The 17242-nt window shown below is 41.7% G+C and overlaps 1 protein-coding gene across 5 annotated transcripts in view; it reads right to left on the bottom strand.

Annotated features, from left to right (window-relative positions):
- The window catches only part of PHC3 (polyhomeotic homolog 3), a 352648-nt gene that overhangs the window by 54747 nt on the left and 280659 nt on the right, over positions 1-17242 (bottom strand). For 3 of the 5 annotated variants that reach the window (XM_069083575.1, XM_069083573.1, XM_069083572.1), the window contains exons 1-4: positions 16961-17027; positions 13946-14111; positions 10669-10824; positions 9751-9828 (exon numbers count right to left, since the gene is read on the bottom strand). In XM_069083575.1, coding sequence (XP_068939676.1) covers positions 9751-9828; positions 10669-10824; positions 13946-14111; positions 16961-16974 — 414 coding nt within the window. In that variant the 5' untranslated portion in view covers positions 16975-17027. Of the gene's footprint in view, positions 1-9750; positions 9829-10668; positions 10825-13945; positions 14112-16960; positions 17028-17242 lie in introns of those variants that run through there. The other 2 variants (XM_069083571.1, XM_069083574.1) reach the window with 2 other exon arrangements.

A 17242-nucleotide genomic window follows, 5' to 3' on the forward strand; every position in this document is an offset into this window, starting at 1 on the left:
AATAACTTGCAGCTAGGCAAGCAAGAGCATGTACTGGGTAGTAAGTAGGCCAGTTTTAAAGAAAAATAATAGTATGTTTAAATTAAACATCTAACCTTCAACATTAAAATATCATTTCTCCTGCTTTTATAAACAAGGATATATCATTATTTCAATATTCCACTTAATAACTAGAACATCCTAGTAATTTAGTTAATTACTTTTGCATATTCTATCCAATTGAGGGGATTCTGAACTAGAGAAGGAAAAAAAATCACAAATGCTCTAGAAGCACTTGAGAACCCCAGCCTTTTGACCCCACTGAGAGAGGGAAAGACTTTGGACACGTCTAAACAAAGAAGCCACTGCCTAAGCAATCTCCCGAAATCCTGAAGAAAGCTTCTGTACAGTCTGGCTCATTCCAGAGGAAGAGGATTTGAAATCCTCCGCAGGGTCAGAGAACTGATTCACAGCAGAAAGTGGGGAATGAGAAACCCTGAGGAGAAATGAGAGCTGAAAGCAGTACAGAGGGCTGGTGTCATAGTGAGGATGGGGGCTCAAGTCCCACATCTAAACACACTTCACCTGTCCAGCGTCCCCAGCACGTGCTAAAGAATCAAAGGTGCAAGATGATAGACAGGCTGCACTGAGAGAAGGAGCACCCCCATTAGGTTATTCAGTCATGTCTGACTTTTCATGACCCCATTCAGGATTTTCTTGGCAAAGATCCTAGAGTGGTTTGCTGTTTCCTTCTTCAGTTCATTTTGCAGATGAGGAAACTAAGGCAAACAGGGCAAAGTGACTTGCCCAGGGTCATACTGCTAATAAGTGTGTGAGGCTGGATTTTAACTCAGGTCCTCCTGATTACAGGCCCAGTACTCTAACCACTGTACCACCTAGCTGCCCTTTCCTAAGTAGGAGATCCCCACAAAAAAATGAAATCCATTTCAGAACAAAAAATATAGATATGGTTAAGAGGTAATTTCCACAGAAAAGAACTGAGGGATCCCTTAAGTGCCTGTTGGCATGTGTGCACGAGAAGGAGGAAAAGGAAGAGAAGGAGGCCACAGCTACTGATGGGGAGGAGTCAACTCTCACTGAGCCAAGAAGATGATACTTCCTCAAGAGGGCACCCAGGCAGATATACACTGTAGGAGACACTAGAAACCAGAAAGCACAGTGGTCCAGGATAACAGGAGAGCCTGTCAAAAACCATTAAGCCTGCTAGCCACCAATCAGTTCTGGCTATCTGAATGGGGAAGCAAGCTAAATCTGCAAAGCACCTCCACAGAACAAGCAGCCCTGAGTGAGAAAGTGAAGCCTGGGGGACACAGGAAGGAGCAGCACCCGAAAGGGGAGGGCACAGAAAAAGACGCTTTCGTCTAGATGAAGTTTCTGGTTTTGGCTGATGGCTTAAGACACCAGAATTCTGGTACACTGGCCAGAAACGCCCAAGAGCTGGAGAGAGACCTGTCAACCTCATTACGAGGAGGCAGTGGGAAGGAGAGATATACAATAATAAATGTGATGCAGAAACAAAAAGAATCTATTTTGTAAAAGGACACATACCTAATGAAATTACACATCTGAAGCTGGAAGCAGAGTCAAGAGCATCTGGGCAGAGATCCACACAAAAACCCCAGAGGGCTGTGGCTGTGGCTATGGGAGAATCCCAGACTGTCCAGATGAAGGAAATGAAGGAGATAAAATGCAGACAAAGGCAAACAGAGTAGTAGTGAATGGCATCAACTGTCTGGCCACAGCCTCAGAGTCCACTCACTGAGAGCACAGTATCTGACCATCCCTGAGCAGAAGGCAGGCCACTTTTCAGGAGATGAGGACTTTTGTCTTCCCACACACAAAGGACAAACTCAGCTGTCAGCAGGAGGGTGACAAGACACAAAAGCACATCACACAGGCCCAAATCAAAGAGGCTGGCTGGGAATATCTGACTGTGAAAAGAGAAGACTCACCCCACAGGCCTCCGAAATTGAGAGCACAACCTCTTGCTGGGAAGATGATAAAGATCCTTGTCTAGGCAAAAGAGCCCATATCACCCTGAGAAGTGGAGAGTGTCCATCTCACAGGGAGTTATCAAGCAAAGACTAGTGACCACTTGTTAGGGCCCTAGAGAAAGGATTCCTGCATCAGAAGGAGGGCTGGCAAATCAGCACAGTATATAGGAGAAAGAACACTGGACTTGGAGTGAGACAGCCTGAGTTCAAATCCTCGCTCTACAACTCATTCCCTATTTGGTCACAAATCCCTTCATCTCTCTGGACTCAATTTCTTCATCTGTAAAATTAAGAGACTGAACTATATATCTCCAAGATCCCACCTGGCTCAAAATTTAATTCTATGATTTCTAAAGTCCTTTCCAACACTTAAATTCTATAACTTTCAAAGCCTCTCATGTACAAAAACAGACACATGGATGTGATTAGTAAAAAAATCAGATCCAAAACTCAGCAGAAAATGAAATTGCTACTTTTCAGAGAGAAAAAGTAAAACAAGTAAATCAAGAAATTTAATTAGTCCCCAACAGATAACTGTCCAAAGGCAATTTTTAACTATGATTTTTAAAAAATAGCCTAGAGCCACTTAAGAAAAATAATTCCAAGTACTTTATGTTGTCATTTATATAAATTTGATGAGTAAGGTAACAACACAGTATCACAAATGCAAGAAAAGAATTAGGAATTTAAAATTTCAAGTATACTATAAATACGTGAAAATGCTGAAATGATGCTCTACAGAATGTCAAGAATAAAAATATGCTGTGGCTGATCAACTAGGCACTAAATGACTTTTGTGTCAGATCAAAAACAATGGCAAAGGAAAAGTATTTCACTCCACATTATACTGCATACAGAAGTCTGGGTATTGGCAAAAGTAACAAAACATCATCCAGATGTCAAGAGGTTGATATAGGCAGAAGAAATGAAACTTCCAAATATCAAGTATTAGCAAGACTTGGGAAAAGATACTTTAGTTTCCTAAACTCATTTTCTAATTATATCCCTTCAATAAGCAACTGATTTCTGGGATACCCGCATCGATATTATAACATTTTAAGGATCTGAATAAAATTAAACTATAATAAAATATGTTCCTTCTAGATGTTGTTGTTCAGTCATTATAGTTGTGTCCAACTCTTCATGACCCCACTTGGGGTTTTCTTGGCAAAGATACTGGAGTAGTGTGCCATATCATTTTACAGATGAGGAAACTGAGGCAAACAGAGTTAAGTGACTTGCCCAGGGTCACACAGCTAGTAAGTGTCTGAGGCCAGATTTGCACTCAGGAAGATGTGTCCACCTGACTCCAGTCAAGTACTTTATCCCCTGTACCATATAGCTGCTTCTTTCTTGATAAATACTCTTAAACAGCAATATTTTAGAAAAAATGTTGAAAGAAAAAGTTAAGGGAAAAATAGGATGAGGTGCTGGGGAAATGAAAATGGATTGGAATACAACTAAAATGTCATCAGTAAGTTAAGGAATGTACAAGGTTAAACAGAGAAAATACAAAAATAACCTAAGTATCGTGCCAAATGATAATAACAACAGCTAGCATTTACATTGCAGTTTCAGGGTTGTACAGAGCTTTCCACGTCATCTCATTTAACCCTCCCAACAGTCCTACATGGTAGGTGCTATTATTACCCACGTTTTACAAATGAGGAAACTGAAACAGAGAAGTTAAGGGACATGTCTAGGGTCACACAGATACCAAGGCTGGATGTAAACTCAGGTCTTTTTGACCCCAAGCTCAGTAACTCTATCACCATTGACTTAACAGATCTTTTCTTGCCTTCAATGTCTTTCACCTAGCAGTATTTTTAAAAGGACTCTCCATTTAAAAATATGTACTAAAAAAAGATTAGTCTGCTTATTATCAGGTCAAGTGCTTTAACTAAAAAGAAGTCTGGGGGATCCACCCCACCAAATTCTGACATCTCCAGGCAATGTAAGGAATTCTACCACCAAGCAGAATAATGATTTTAAAAACACATTTCTCAGTTAAAATTTTTAAAAAAAGGGAGGCGGAGGTTTAGAAGATGAAGTCTCAGACCTGCGAGCTAGAAGAAAGAATTCGGTGGTAGATGTAGAGCTCCAAATCATTTAAACAAGCTGAGCCACACTAATGAGGTTCTCCTGATCTGGCTGTGAAGACAGCATCACACTAAGGCCGTCTCCTCAGCTGGGCCTATCAGGATCAGCCTCAATTCCCGAGGCAGAAGGCCCCCATCCAAATCCTGGCCATTCCTCTGACCCTCTTAACTCTCTGTCTGACCTCCGCCTTCTTTCAGCCCCAAGTGCTCTCTCCAAAGTGGCCAAATCCAGCGGCCTTTTCTCAGTGCTCATCCTCCCTGGCCTCCCTAGCCATCCTCCTCTCTCCAGGTTGTGGGACACCTCTCTCCAGGTTCCTCCCCTTTTTTTCTACCTGCTCCTCTTCGGTCTCTGCTGTATCCTGCTCCAGATCACAACCTCTGATCCTACGTGTCCCTCAGGGGTCTATCCCAGACCCTCTTCTCTTCCCCCTCTCTGCTACTTCGTTCCCAAGGAACAATCCTCTCTCTGCAGCTGATTCTCAACTCTATGGATCCAGCCCTAACTTCATTGCTGACCTTTAGTCTCATCTCCAACTGCCTGTGGGACACCTTGAACTAGACAGCCTGTAGACATCTTAAACTCACTGTGTCCAAAACTATCTTTTCCCCAAAACCCTCCCCCTCTTCCTGTCTAAGGATACTACCATCCTCTTGGTCACCCTCAAATCCTCACTCTTTCACCCTTGCCCCACCCTGCCCCAACAGTCAATCTGTCGCTAATCTGAAGATTTTGCCTTCCTAAGAGTTCTTGGCATAGTCCCTCTTCTCCTGACACTGTCACCAGCCTGGCTCAGGCTTTCTCCCTCTCATGCATGGTCTGCCTGCCCCAAGTCTCTCCTTGCCATTCCATCTTCCACTCAGCTGTCAGTGATTTCCTTCATGCACCATGTTAACCCCTACTCCTTTAAGATCTGGTGGCTCCCTTTCACCTCCAGAATCAAATATGAAGTTCTGTCTGCACCCCCATCCCCCACCCTTCCAGTCCTCTTATACTTTACATGACCCTACATGCTCTGTGATCCTTGGCTAGTCCTTGAATATGACGCTCCACTTCCCGCGTGCCAGTGTCTCTGACTAGCTTTACCCTGCAGTATCTCATCTGCACTTAGCTGGCTGCACGCTGTCTCTCCCCATTACACTGGCACACAGCAGGCACTTCATGTTTACTGACTCTTGACATATCAGCTAACACAAAATATATACAAAGTAATGTAAATGATGGGGGGAGGAGGTTGGCGCCATGCTAGGTGCTGCCATTTCTGATACTATCTTGGTGGGTTTTAGTCTTGTCTCCTCTGTACATACCACATTCAAGTCCCTCAACGCATTTCACAGAGTGCTGGGCAACAACAGAGGGTCAGAAAAACCTGCTGCATGATTTCTAGGCGCAGCGAGGTCACTAGGCGTCCCAGAAGGACCACGACTAGAAGCAGACCCTAAAGCCATGCCTGTGACTCCATTCTGGGCAATAAGAAAACACCTCTCCAATTACTCATAGATAAGAAGCTCTAAATCTATGATTCTTTGAGTTTATGAACCAAAGATTATGGACAAAGAGTTATAAAGAAATTATGTTTGTGAATTTTTTAATTGATGGGCTATATAACTCCTCATTATATAGTTTGTTCCACACACATACTGTTCAATGAACACTCAAATAATCACAAAATTTTTTAGTTGGAATGGAATCCATTAGATGTAATTTAATTCAACCATCTCATTTTACAAATGAGGTTATCAAAAGCCAGAGATGCTCAATGAGTTGCCCAAGGTCATACATTCAGCTATTTACTAGCTTCTAATTAAGTCAATATATGGTCTCCAAAAACAAGTATCATGAAATTTAAGTTTTCCAAGCCTCACAAATCATATAATGACCTGAAGAAATCCTCTGTTTTCCTTCTCTGAGTAATCATGAAGAAGGGCCTTCAACCATTTCTAGTTGCATTAAACTAGAAAGACACTCCCACCCCCCCCACACACCCGTTAAACTCAGAGAAGTTTATCCATAAGAAGAATGGCTGCTAGGGAATGAGTTTGGGAAGGTCCCATTAATTGATGACTTACAAGATGTATTGGTAGAGATAATTGATGAGACCACAGATTTTCTGAAATAATAAAGTATGCCCCGCTTTTCTAGTGATGTTACTAATCTTCGCTTTATATGCTAAGTCTGATTAATTTATGATGGGAACTGTTCTCAGGCCCAAACTCAGTCTTTCAATCTTGGGAGCAGCTAGCAATTGAACTCCACTGACTTGGCCTTCATGAAGCCAAGATTAAATCTCCATACTAAGATGAGGCAGCACTTAGATGGCAGACTTTTTAATGGAACCATATTCTCAGCCAGGTGGATACTCCCTTCCAGGGTGCAGATCACAAGCATGCATAACCTTTCATTCTGTACAACTCGCATCCAATGTGATTCCATAAAGCCCCTATAGGCCTTCTCTAATTCTTCTGACATTAGATGGATAAGAGTCACACATGTTGTCTGCTCTTATCACACAACTGGTCTGCCTTTTTTTCTAGTCATCTATCTGTGGTGACAGCCTTTATACCAGTTTTATTGGGCGATTCTTGGTCAGTAATGTTTATCTGAGATTAATCAAGCCCACTACATGACTATTTATTACCTTCTGGGTAACCTTCAACTATAATTCTTCTAAGACGGTGGTTTTCTATGACTGAAAGCCTTACAGCAAAAAAAATGCAATTTCATGGAGAACCAAGAAGATGCTCAAAATCATTGCACAAAAAACAGGAAAATAAGGCATCCTTTCAATTTCATCCTATAATACAAGTGTGGTCTTGATACCTAAACCAGGGATAGATAGAAAAAGAAAACTATAAAGATATCCCTAAAGAACACTGATGCAAACATTGTAAATAAAATATCAGCAAGTACCTACAACAACCTATTAGAAAGATTATACACTATGACCAGGATGAATTGATACTAAGAATGGTAGAACTAGTTTAACTTAAAGAAGATTATAAACATAATAAATCATGTTAATAATATAAACAATAACAACTAAATGATTATATGAAAAGGTGCTGGGAAAGCTTTTGACAAAATACAAGAGCTATTTCCACTAAAAACTCTAGAAAACATAAGAATAAACAGTTTTTTCTTTATATATATATATAGTAAATAGTACCTGTTATAAGAGCAAACAATATAAATAATGGAGAAAGTCTGAGATCTTTTCTAATAAGACTGAGGTAAAGAAAGGATGCCCATTATCCCCCTGTTTAATTAACTGCTAAAAATGATAGCTACAGCAATAAGAAAAAGAAACCGAGGGGATAGATATGCATAAGTAAAGAGGAAACAAAATTAACACTTTTGTAAATGATATGATTTACTTAGAAAAACTTAAGAGAGCCAACTAAAAAGTGAGACAATAACTTCAGCAAAGTTTCAGGATAGAAAATAAACCCACACAAATCATCAGCATTCCTGTATGATACCAACAAAACCCAGCAATAAGAGCTAAAACGAGAAATTCCATTTGAAATAACTCTGTAAGATATAAAATACTTGGGAGTATATCTACCAAGAGGAACCTAGGAACTATGTGATTCCAACTGTAAAATGCTCTTTGCAGAAATAACCAGACCTAAATAATTGGAGACATTCATTATGTATGCATAAGTCAAACCAATACAATAATTACAATCTTACCTAGATTAATTGCTCAATCAATCAAATCAAAAGAACCATTTTATAGAAAAATGATAAAGAAAAAACAAAAAAGGAAAAACAACAACAAAATCCATTAAAAAGGGGGAGGAGAGGGGGAGGGGAGAGCCTAGCCGTACCCGATCTCAAACTGTGATCACTACAAAGCGGCGATCATTAAAGCAACTTGGTGCTGGCTAAAAAGGAGAGGCCAATCAGTGGAGCAGATTCAGCATACAAAACGCAGAAGCAAACAAACATAGTTAAGCAGCGCAGTGTTAAATAAATTTGAAGACCAGTTACTTGGGAAAGGATTATTTGACAAAAATTGCTGAGAAACTGGATAAGGCTTACACTATGGTACCTATATACATCACATTTTATATCAAGAGAAGCTCCAAATGGATATGTGACCTGGACAAAAATGGTAAACAAACCAGAGAAGCAAGGAAGAGATTACCTTTTGGAGCTTTGGATGGGGAAGAGTTCATGGCTACATAAGTGAAAGAGAGGATCACGCAAGATAAAAGGGACAGTTTTGGTTATTACAAAATTTAAAAGGTTTTGCACAAAGAAATCCAATGCAGTTAAAAGTAGAAGTGAAACAGGTACCTGGGGGAAAAAACTTTGAAGCAAGTTTCACTGACAAAACTCTCATTTTCAAGATATATAAGGAACAGATTCAAATCTAGAGATTTATCCCTAACAGATAAAAATGGTCAAAGGATATAAACAGTGATTGAGTTCTCAAAGAAGAAATCCCTCCATATATACACACAAATTCATTCTATTATACAGTTTCACAGGACAATAAACTAGTCATTTTCCTTTTACTAGTTCAAAGAAATGTCAATCAGCCCTCTCCATAGTTCCCAATGACACATGTTATAGATAGATCAATAATCAGAACTGCAGTAGTGCTTAGGGTTGAATTTTCCAGTTTATTAAAAATTCTTATTTTCTCAGAAAGACTATATATCTTTAATTCTTAACTAATTTTTTTCATACTATGAGGTAATAACTTCGCGGTAACTGAAAATTTCCTGCTACCCTAAAAAAACCATAAGTGGCATTTATTACATGGAATTTTTAGCTAGAAAATGTTTGAGTAACGGCCAGTACTGGTTCAGCATTTGTTGAATGAAGAATGTTTAGTCAGAATAGGGCATATCCTCACATAACTATAGCTCTAATACATCCTGAATTCTCTTATAGCTTATTATTGTAACCTATTTAAGTCAATCTCAAAAAAAAACAAAACCCAAAACTGCTACTAGCTCCATAATTTTTTTACCTAAACAATTTTGCCCCCCCATCTCCCAAAGCTACATAAATAGTAAAGTAAAACAGCTTTCTTTACTATTAATTTTTGTTGTTATTTCATTAATTTACTTATAATTCCATAATTATAATTCATTTGCAGAATGAATTATAGCTTTCTCAGGCACAGTATATAAGAGGATATTTGCAAGTCTGGGTAAATGATTTAACTAGGCTAAAAAATGAAAAGTACACCTTAAAAATATCAATTATACAAAGTTAGATACATGCATTTACTTACACAGAACATAATGACACATAATTAATAAACAACAGCACAATATTATTACCTAATACAGTGCTTTGTATACAATGGGCTCTCCATAACTGCTGACTAATTAATTTTTATATATGGAAGCAAGAAGTAATCAGCAAAAAAGGGTAACAGTTTAAAATGTAGATTTTTTGTGTCATATGAGAAAATCACCTACAGAAAAATTTAAAAAACAAAAACAGTTTTAAACTGAGACTGAGGTCTCAGAAAATATTAGTTATCAGCTTCTGGCAGGTAGTATTCCTTCAAAAATTTGTTATTATGTATCTATTCTTCAAAGAGCTTTCACTAAGTTCTTTAAGGGTTAAACAATGTTTATTTTTGGAAAATTTAAATTAAAATATTTAATGCCAGGAAACAATTAAGGACACTTACAGATGTCTGGGACATGCTCGACTGTTGTGTGACACTCCCTGTAGGGGATGTAGATGGTCTCCCACTGGACAGACTTGCCTAAAAGAGCAAGTAAAATGTTTCTTATAAACTGAAGTTAAACCCTTATTGGCACTGAGTTTATGATGCAAGGCAAGGAGAAAAAGTACAATGATCTAAGCTACATGAATTCCCTTTAAGGCTAACATGGTTCAAGTTTCTGACTAACAGAACAAAAAACGGAAGACGGAAAGAACAGTTTGTCTTTCTCAGCTACCCTGGACTAGGCACAAGACTGTCAATCCAGGCAGTCATTCTGCTCTCAAGAGACCAACTCTACTGCTCCCCCCCGATTTGACACAGAAAGGGAGCTGTGAGAACAACCAAAGGCTTCAGTTTCCTCACCTACACCCCGGACGTTTTGTAATTTAAAGAAACCCTACCAAGAAGCAATAGCAACTGGGGATCTATGGATATGCGAAGCATATCCATTTTTAGATGTTTCAGCAACCGAGACCTTTTACATGCACCCAGTGAGATAGTTTAGAGTTCTATGCACAATTATTTTCATTAAAACAGATCATTAGGCTCTAGCCTAATAATGATGTAAACACTTATCAAAAATGTTTAAATGACAAATTACATTCTCGTGACTGCAGACCCCTACTGAAGCCCAAGCTCTGCTAAATGACCCTATGGTACCCATATAGTCATGCCATTCCAATGGAAATATAAAGCACGACAAAAATCAAGCTCATACAATGACACACATGTTCAGCCTATTTGTAAAACTGCACATGATTTGCTACCCAGAGATTAATTTTGTGAGGAGAAAGAGCACCATGATACTTGAAAACTCGGAATCCTACTACCAAGTATTCCCATGGAGCCCTGCGTGTTCTCCACTAGCGTCTGCCTCACCTGCACGGCTGCCAGGCTCTGAAGCTGGGAGCTGCTCAGGTGCTGCTGCTGCAAAGCTGCCGTGTGCAGCATGAGGTGCTGCTGCTGGGCTGCGTACATCTGCTGGAGGTACTGAGCTGCAGAGCTCGGGGGCCGGTGCAAGGCCTGCTGAATGACCTGGGAATTGGGAAGGAGTGGACAGACGTCAAACCACAGAAGAAAGGCCCTGAACGAGTATGGAGAATGTCAAGAAATTCATTTTGGCTGTTTAAAGGTGCGGTCCTCCAACAATTTTCCAGTACTCTGATAATGTCATTGCAGTGGATTCCTTCCTAAAGTCTCCTTGTGCTTACACATAACAGAGCTCCCTAATTTCTGCAATTTAAAGTCAGTCATCAGATACATTTATTATGGTTAAAAACAGGTTCTCAAACATTCTCTCTGTTGCAGCTACTCTGATTTAGAGCAACATACTTCACCAAGATACCAAAATAAGCAAATTAGGGGAGCAGGGAATGGTTTGCCTGTTAGATCTACAGAAAAGGGAAGAATTTATGACCAAACAAGAGACAGAGAAGATTATAAAATGCAAAATGTGTAATTTTGATTATATTAAATCAAAAAGTTTTTGCACAAACAAAACCAAAGCAAACAAGATTGGAAGGAAAGCAGAAAGATGGGAAACAATTTTTACAGAAAGTATTTCTGATTAAGGCCTTTCTCAAATACATAGAGAACTGAGTCAAATTTATAATAATACAAGTCATTCCCTAACTGATAAATGGTCAAAAGACACAAACAAGTAGTTTTTAGATGAAGAAATTAAAGCTATCTATAGTCATATGATAAAATATTCTAAATTATTATTGATTAGAAAAATGCAAATTAAAACAACTCTGAGGTACCACCTCACACCTATCAGATTGGCTAATATGACAGAAAAGGAAAATGATAATGTTGGAGAAGATGTGGGAAAATTGGGACACTAATACATTGTTGGGGGAGTTGTGAACAGAGCTAACCATTCTGGAGAGCAATTTCAAAAGGCAACCAAACCGTGCATACCCTTTGATCCAGCAATACCACTACTAGGTCTGTATCCCAAAGAGATCATAAAAAAGGGAAAAGGACCTACATGTACAAAAATATTTACAGCAGTTCTTTTTGTGGTGGCAAAGAATTGGAAATTGAGGGGATGTGCATCAATTGAGGAATCACTGAACAAGTTGTGGTATATGAATGTGATGGAATACTATTGTGCTATAAGAAATGATGAGCTAGCAGATTTCAGAAAAACCAGGAAAGACTTATATGAACTGGTGTGGAGTGAAGTGAGCTGAACTAATAGAACATTGTACACAATACTGTGCGATAATCAACTACAAATGACTTAGCCCTTCTCAGCAACACAATGATCCATGATGATAAAGACTCATGATGGAAAATTCACATTCAGAGAAAGAACTATGGAGTCTGAATGCAGATCAAAGCAGACTATTTTCACCTTTTTGTTTTTCATAGCTTTTCCCTTTTGTTCTGATTCTTCTTTCACAACATGACTAATGTGGAAATATGATACACAAAGATAACCTATTTCAGACTGCTTCTCAACTTGGGGAGGGGAGAATGGGAGAGAGAAAAAATATGGAATTAAAAATCTTATAAAAAAATGAATGTCAAAAACTATCTTTATGTGTAATTGGAAAAAAAATACTATTTACCAAAAAAAATCTTTACCAAGACTGATCATATATATATAAAAATAAAATGAAGATGGCATACTGAAAAGAAACATTCAGAAATTACTTTATTTGTGACCAGGAACATTTAATTCATTCCTTCATATATACCTGTCCATTGGTAAAGAAAAAAAATCTGAGAACTTTATATAATGCATGGGATCAATGACACAGGCCATAAACAAAAAGTGGAATAAAGAAAATCCCACTTTTCTGCTCAGAGCAGAGGATAGCCAGGTCTTAATGGCTTCTGACATTCACTGCTGCCATATACCAAAGTTACTATGTGCCCAACTGAATCCTTAAACCACAGCAAGATTGCAGCACAACATTCTGGCAAACTAAAAAAAAAGACAAAAAAAAAAAAAAAAAAAAAAAAAAACCACAACAACAAACCACCCTGTAGTGGTAAAAAAAATTGAAGGTCAAGGCCCAGACAGAATTTCCTGAACTGTGGAGTCAAAAATCTTATTCTCAAATTTTTAGGGAAAAGAGATGGATACCTACTCCCATTTCTCCACATAAAGCTAAAAAATGTCTTTACTTAAGTTAGAGTGGCTGAAGCCGCCAGTCAAGAAAACCCACTTTACATCATTGTACCTCCTACCACACTCATACACCCTCTGACAGCAGCTCATTTAACATGGTCCTCTCCTGGAATCAAATGAAAACTTTGGGGAAGCTGTGTTTCCTAAAACAAACTAGCAAATCAAAATGTCAGGTGCCAGAGTCTGCCCAACCATTTGGGTACTTTTTTTCCCTGAAGAAATTGCCTTGGTAAAGAATCAGAGTTTTAAGTGCCTACTCCCCAAAGCCACTGACATACAGCTAGCCTTTCAGGGTGCCTCGAGGTGGCTTCAGGATCTCTGGTGCTTAATCAGAGCAGGGATAAGTAGCCTCAAAACCACCACACTGGACATCCTCTCTTAAGCAGAGACTAACTCCTCTTCCAGGGAAATGACTTGGTTCCATACTGCAATGAAATTAAGGAGATTCCATGAAGGAGAAGCTATTGTTGAGATGGGGAAGAAAGAATCTTAATTCAGTCAAAACTCTGGGAATTTCCCTAGAGATTATGAAATCTCAATAAAAAATCCTGGAATATCTTATTAGGGACTGAAAAGATCATTTCTGAAAGCCAAGGGCTTTTTTCAGAGTATAACTCCAGAGAGAGGCTTGGGTCCAAAGCGAATAAATACCCCAAAGCAACTATATTCATATGTGAATTTCTCACCTTCTAGGACTAAAATTACACCCCCTAAGATGACCCAGCAATGACTGAGCGTGCCGTATGATCTGATAGCTAAATTGGCCTTCTCAAGCCCTAACTTTTCTAGCTTTCCCAAACACTACAAGCTACATGAGTATTTGTAAGTATTACTAGTATTACATGTGAAAGCATCATCCACACTTGAGTACTGCAAGATAATCTAGCCTTATCTAGACTACTGTGAATAGTGAAGAACTTTGGAAAGTATACCCTGCCTTCCCTGCCCCCAACCCTCCTCAGAGTAAAACCAGAGACCCGAGTCTCCTCCTCCTCACCATTTCCGGCATACCTGTACAGCATGTCGGTCAGGGCCGCTATAAACAGAGATCTGTGGCTGTGGTGTTCTTGAGGAGGAAGTACTAATAGTGGTGGTGGCTGTGCTGCTAGGCGCTGTAGACACGCAGGATGTTCCTGGGTTTGCTTCATTATCCATACTTGTATGATGTTCCTTAAAACTAGCAAAGAACACAAAGAATAGATGTTAGGCCAATGCCTGATGCCATCCATGGGCTTTAAATACAATCTAATTACTCCAAAAAATGACCCATGCTCTTATGAATTTAGCAAGGCCCAAAGAGAACAGAGACATCAGCAACACGCCTCTGCAGACAATATTCTGCCTGAAGTCACACTTCAACAATTCAGAATTTGTAGTAACTCAGAGAATGTTACATTCATCTTTGCATTATCAATGATTTTTTTAAAGCAAAGTGATATCTATAAGAACCCTCATAAAAATCACAGAATTTTGGAAATACAAAGGACTCAAATTATCTAATCCAGAGGTGTCAAACACAGCATTCCTAAATAACAAGCATTCATACCTTGCATTAATTCACATCTGCCTACTTCTCAACTACTTCAAGTTAACCTTACTGTACATAATGAAATTTAACTAAACTATAATTAACAATAATGGCATATAGAAGATTTGGAGAAATTGTAAAATAGAGAAACTGTCAGGAACTTCCTCAAATGCTTTTAAAAAATGATTTTTACAAGGCCTTGCTTGAGAAATTAGCACAAGCTAATTTTGTAAAGAGTATGATTTATTGAATATTCCTCATTTATGAACCAATTCTTAATTTTTTCCATTGCGGCAAACTCACTTCATTTGTTCTGAAGTCAAGATCTTGATAACTAACAGAATCTGGTCCCAATAATAACAACTCTAAACATTTTATTTCTGGCCAACTTCCAGGGTTTCCGTATTGCCAGAAACTAGTACTACCACAGCTATAGATTTCTAGAGAATCACCACTTCAGAAAGCAAACCTGAGATCAATCAGCCACATAAGATTTTTCCTCTGTCAGCAGTTCTCTTCTTCGTGATTCAGAGATAAAACAAAACCTGAATCACTACGTATCAACTGCACCGGTAAGAAGGCAACGAGAGCTCTTTGTATTATTTCATAGAAAAGAATGTGGTAATGATGATTTTAATGCCCTTTCTAAACTAGTCATATTTGTTTCTTTTTATATACAAGCCTCGTGTTTTGTTATCTATCATGGTAAAAACAGGATTTCCATAAAACAATTACATATGAAAGCCTATACATTAATCATGCTCAAATTTAAAAGCACTAAATGCAAAAAAATGTTTGATTTGATAACAAAAAATTCCATGTATGCTAATTAGAATATTTTTTCACTATTCTTAAAACATGATTTTATAGAATGCATTTTATATTCTTCTGGCCCCTTTCATCAAAGACAAAGTATTTCAAAGTCTTTCAACAAGAAATGTGCATCATTCTCCCAAGGTAAAAATCATTTTTTCCACTTTTCTAGAAGTAAAACACAAGCAGGAAAGGCTTCACCCTGAGTGCCCTTGAACTAGACAACAATAATAACGCACTATATACACTCCAGATGATTCCTGACTTTCCCAAGTCCTGCTCACCCAAATCCCTAAGCCACAGGACTTAGGCTGGCGCTACCAACCAGGGGGTCTCCCTCTACCTTACCCAGCCCTGCTGATTCATTCATTCATTCACTGACAAGCATCCCACGTGTCCGGACCTGAGCCCAGAGACGTGCACCTGGGCTGACATCCCGGCCTGGTGCGTGCCAGGGGCCCCCGCAGAGCCAAAGCCGGCCTCCCCACCTCCCTGCACAAACGGGTTGGGCCAGAGGGTCTCTGAGGTTTATCGCAGCCTTACAGTCACCCAGAAGCACGGGCTGAGCTACCACTGGGGTCCGGGCACAAACCCACCCGTCTCTGCACTACAGGAGGCCCCAGCTCCCCTGCCCCAAGCTCCTGGGGAGCCAGGCTCCTGCACACACGGCGCACACAGCAAGCACTCACTAAGTGTGCGGGGAGGCCCCCGTGGTCCCCTCCCCCCAAGCTCCTGCACACCGGCGCATACAGCAAGCACTCACTAAGTGTGCGGGGAGGCCCCCCGTGGTCCCCTCCCCCCAAGCTCCTGCACACCGGCGCATACAGCAAGCACTCACTAAGTGCGCGGTGACCAGCACTAAAGGAGCAAGGGCTTCAGCAGCCTGGGCACCCCGGGTCCTTCTCTAACGCCTGCCAAGCGCTGCCACGGCCCGGCAGCTCGGAGCAGGCAGCCTCGCAGGCAACAGCAGGCGCCTAATAAGTGCCAGCTGCGGGAGCCCCTGGCCGGCCCCCGGCCCCACACAGCCAACACGGGCTCGGTTTTTGCCCGCTGTCTACCCGGGTGGCACATGAGCTCCCTGGGCGCAGGGCCAGCATTCAGCAGGCGCTCAATCAGTGCACGGGGGGGGGGGCGTAAACCTGGTTTAAAGCCCCACAAACTTCCATGGGTAATTTGTCCTCCGTAAGTGCTGGTTTCCTTGGTAACCCGCGCAAACAGGACACCGAGCGGGGGCGCAGGCCGCCCGGGGTGGCCCCCACGCACGCACCCCCAGGAAGGTGTAGGCCCTGGCCCGCCGTGAGCGGTCTCCTCCTAGGGGGCGGGGAGGGAGGGGAAGCAAGAGCATCCCGCCTCTGCAGATGGGGAAACTGAGGCACAGCGTGGCGCTCGCAGCACCCTGCAAAGAGGGGCCAGGGCCACGCGTGATCGAGGCCTGCCGTGGACAGGGCGGGTCCTTCCCCCCCCGCCGCCCCGCCCCCTCCCCGGCCCGCCCGGCCCGGCCCAAGCGCCTCCTGAGGAGGCCTTGCCCAAGGCCCGCCCGCCAGGCCGCGCGAGGATGGCCCGGGCCCCGGGCCCCCAGCGGAGCGCGCCCCCGCCGGCCAGCCAGCCCGCGCGCGCCCCCGCCCCAGCTCCGCCGCCGCCTTCGCCCCGCGGGCCGCGGCCGTCGTCCCCAGCCAGTCACTCACTCCGCTTCCGCCATCTTCTTTCCTCCATCACTGACGCGCCCTGCACATGCGCACCGAAGGCGGGGGCGGGGCCGGCGGGGTCACATGGGGCGGCGCAGCTCACGCTCCCCCGCCCAGCCCTCCGCTGGGGCTCCCCCTCCCCCTATCCCCTCCAGCAATGTCCCCGCCCCCGGCTGAGCTGCGCGTGCCACGGGGCTCCCCCGCCTCCCAACCCGCCCACTCCCGCAGAACTGCGCGTGCCCCGGGGCTCCTTGTCCCCTGTCCTCCCCCGGCCTCGGAGAG

The sequence above is a fragment of the Petaurus breviceps genome, unplaced genomic scaffold, assembly GCF_028583685.1.
Source record: "Petaurus breviceps papuanus isolate PSGF00001 unplaced genomic scaffold, PetGlider_PUasm1.0 173, whole genome shotgun sequence".
NCBI lineage: Eukaryota > Metazoa > Chordata > Mammalia > Diprotodontia > Petauridae > Petaurus > Petaurus breviceps.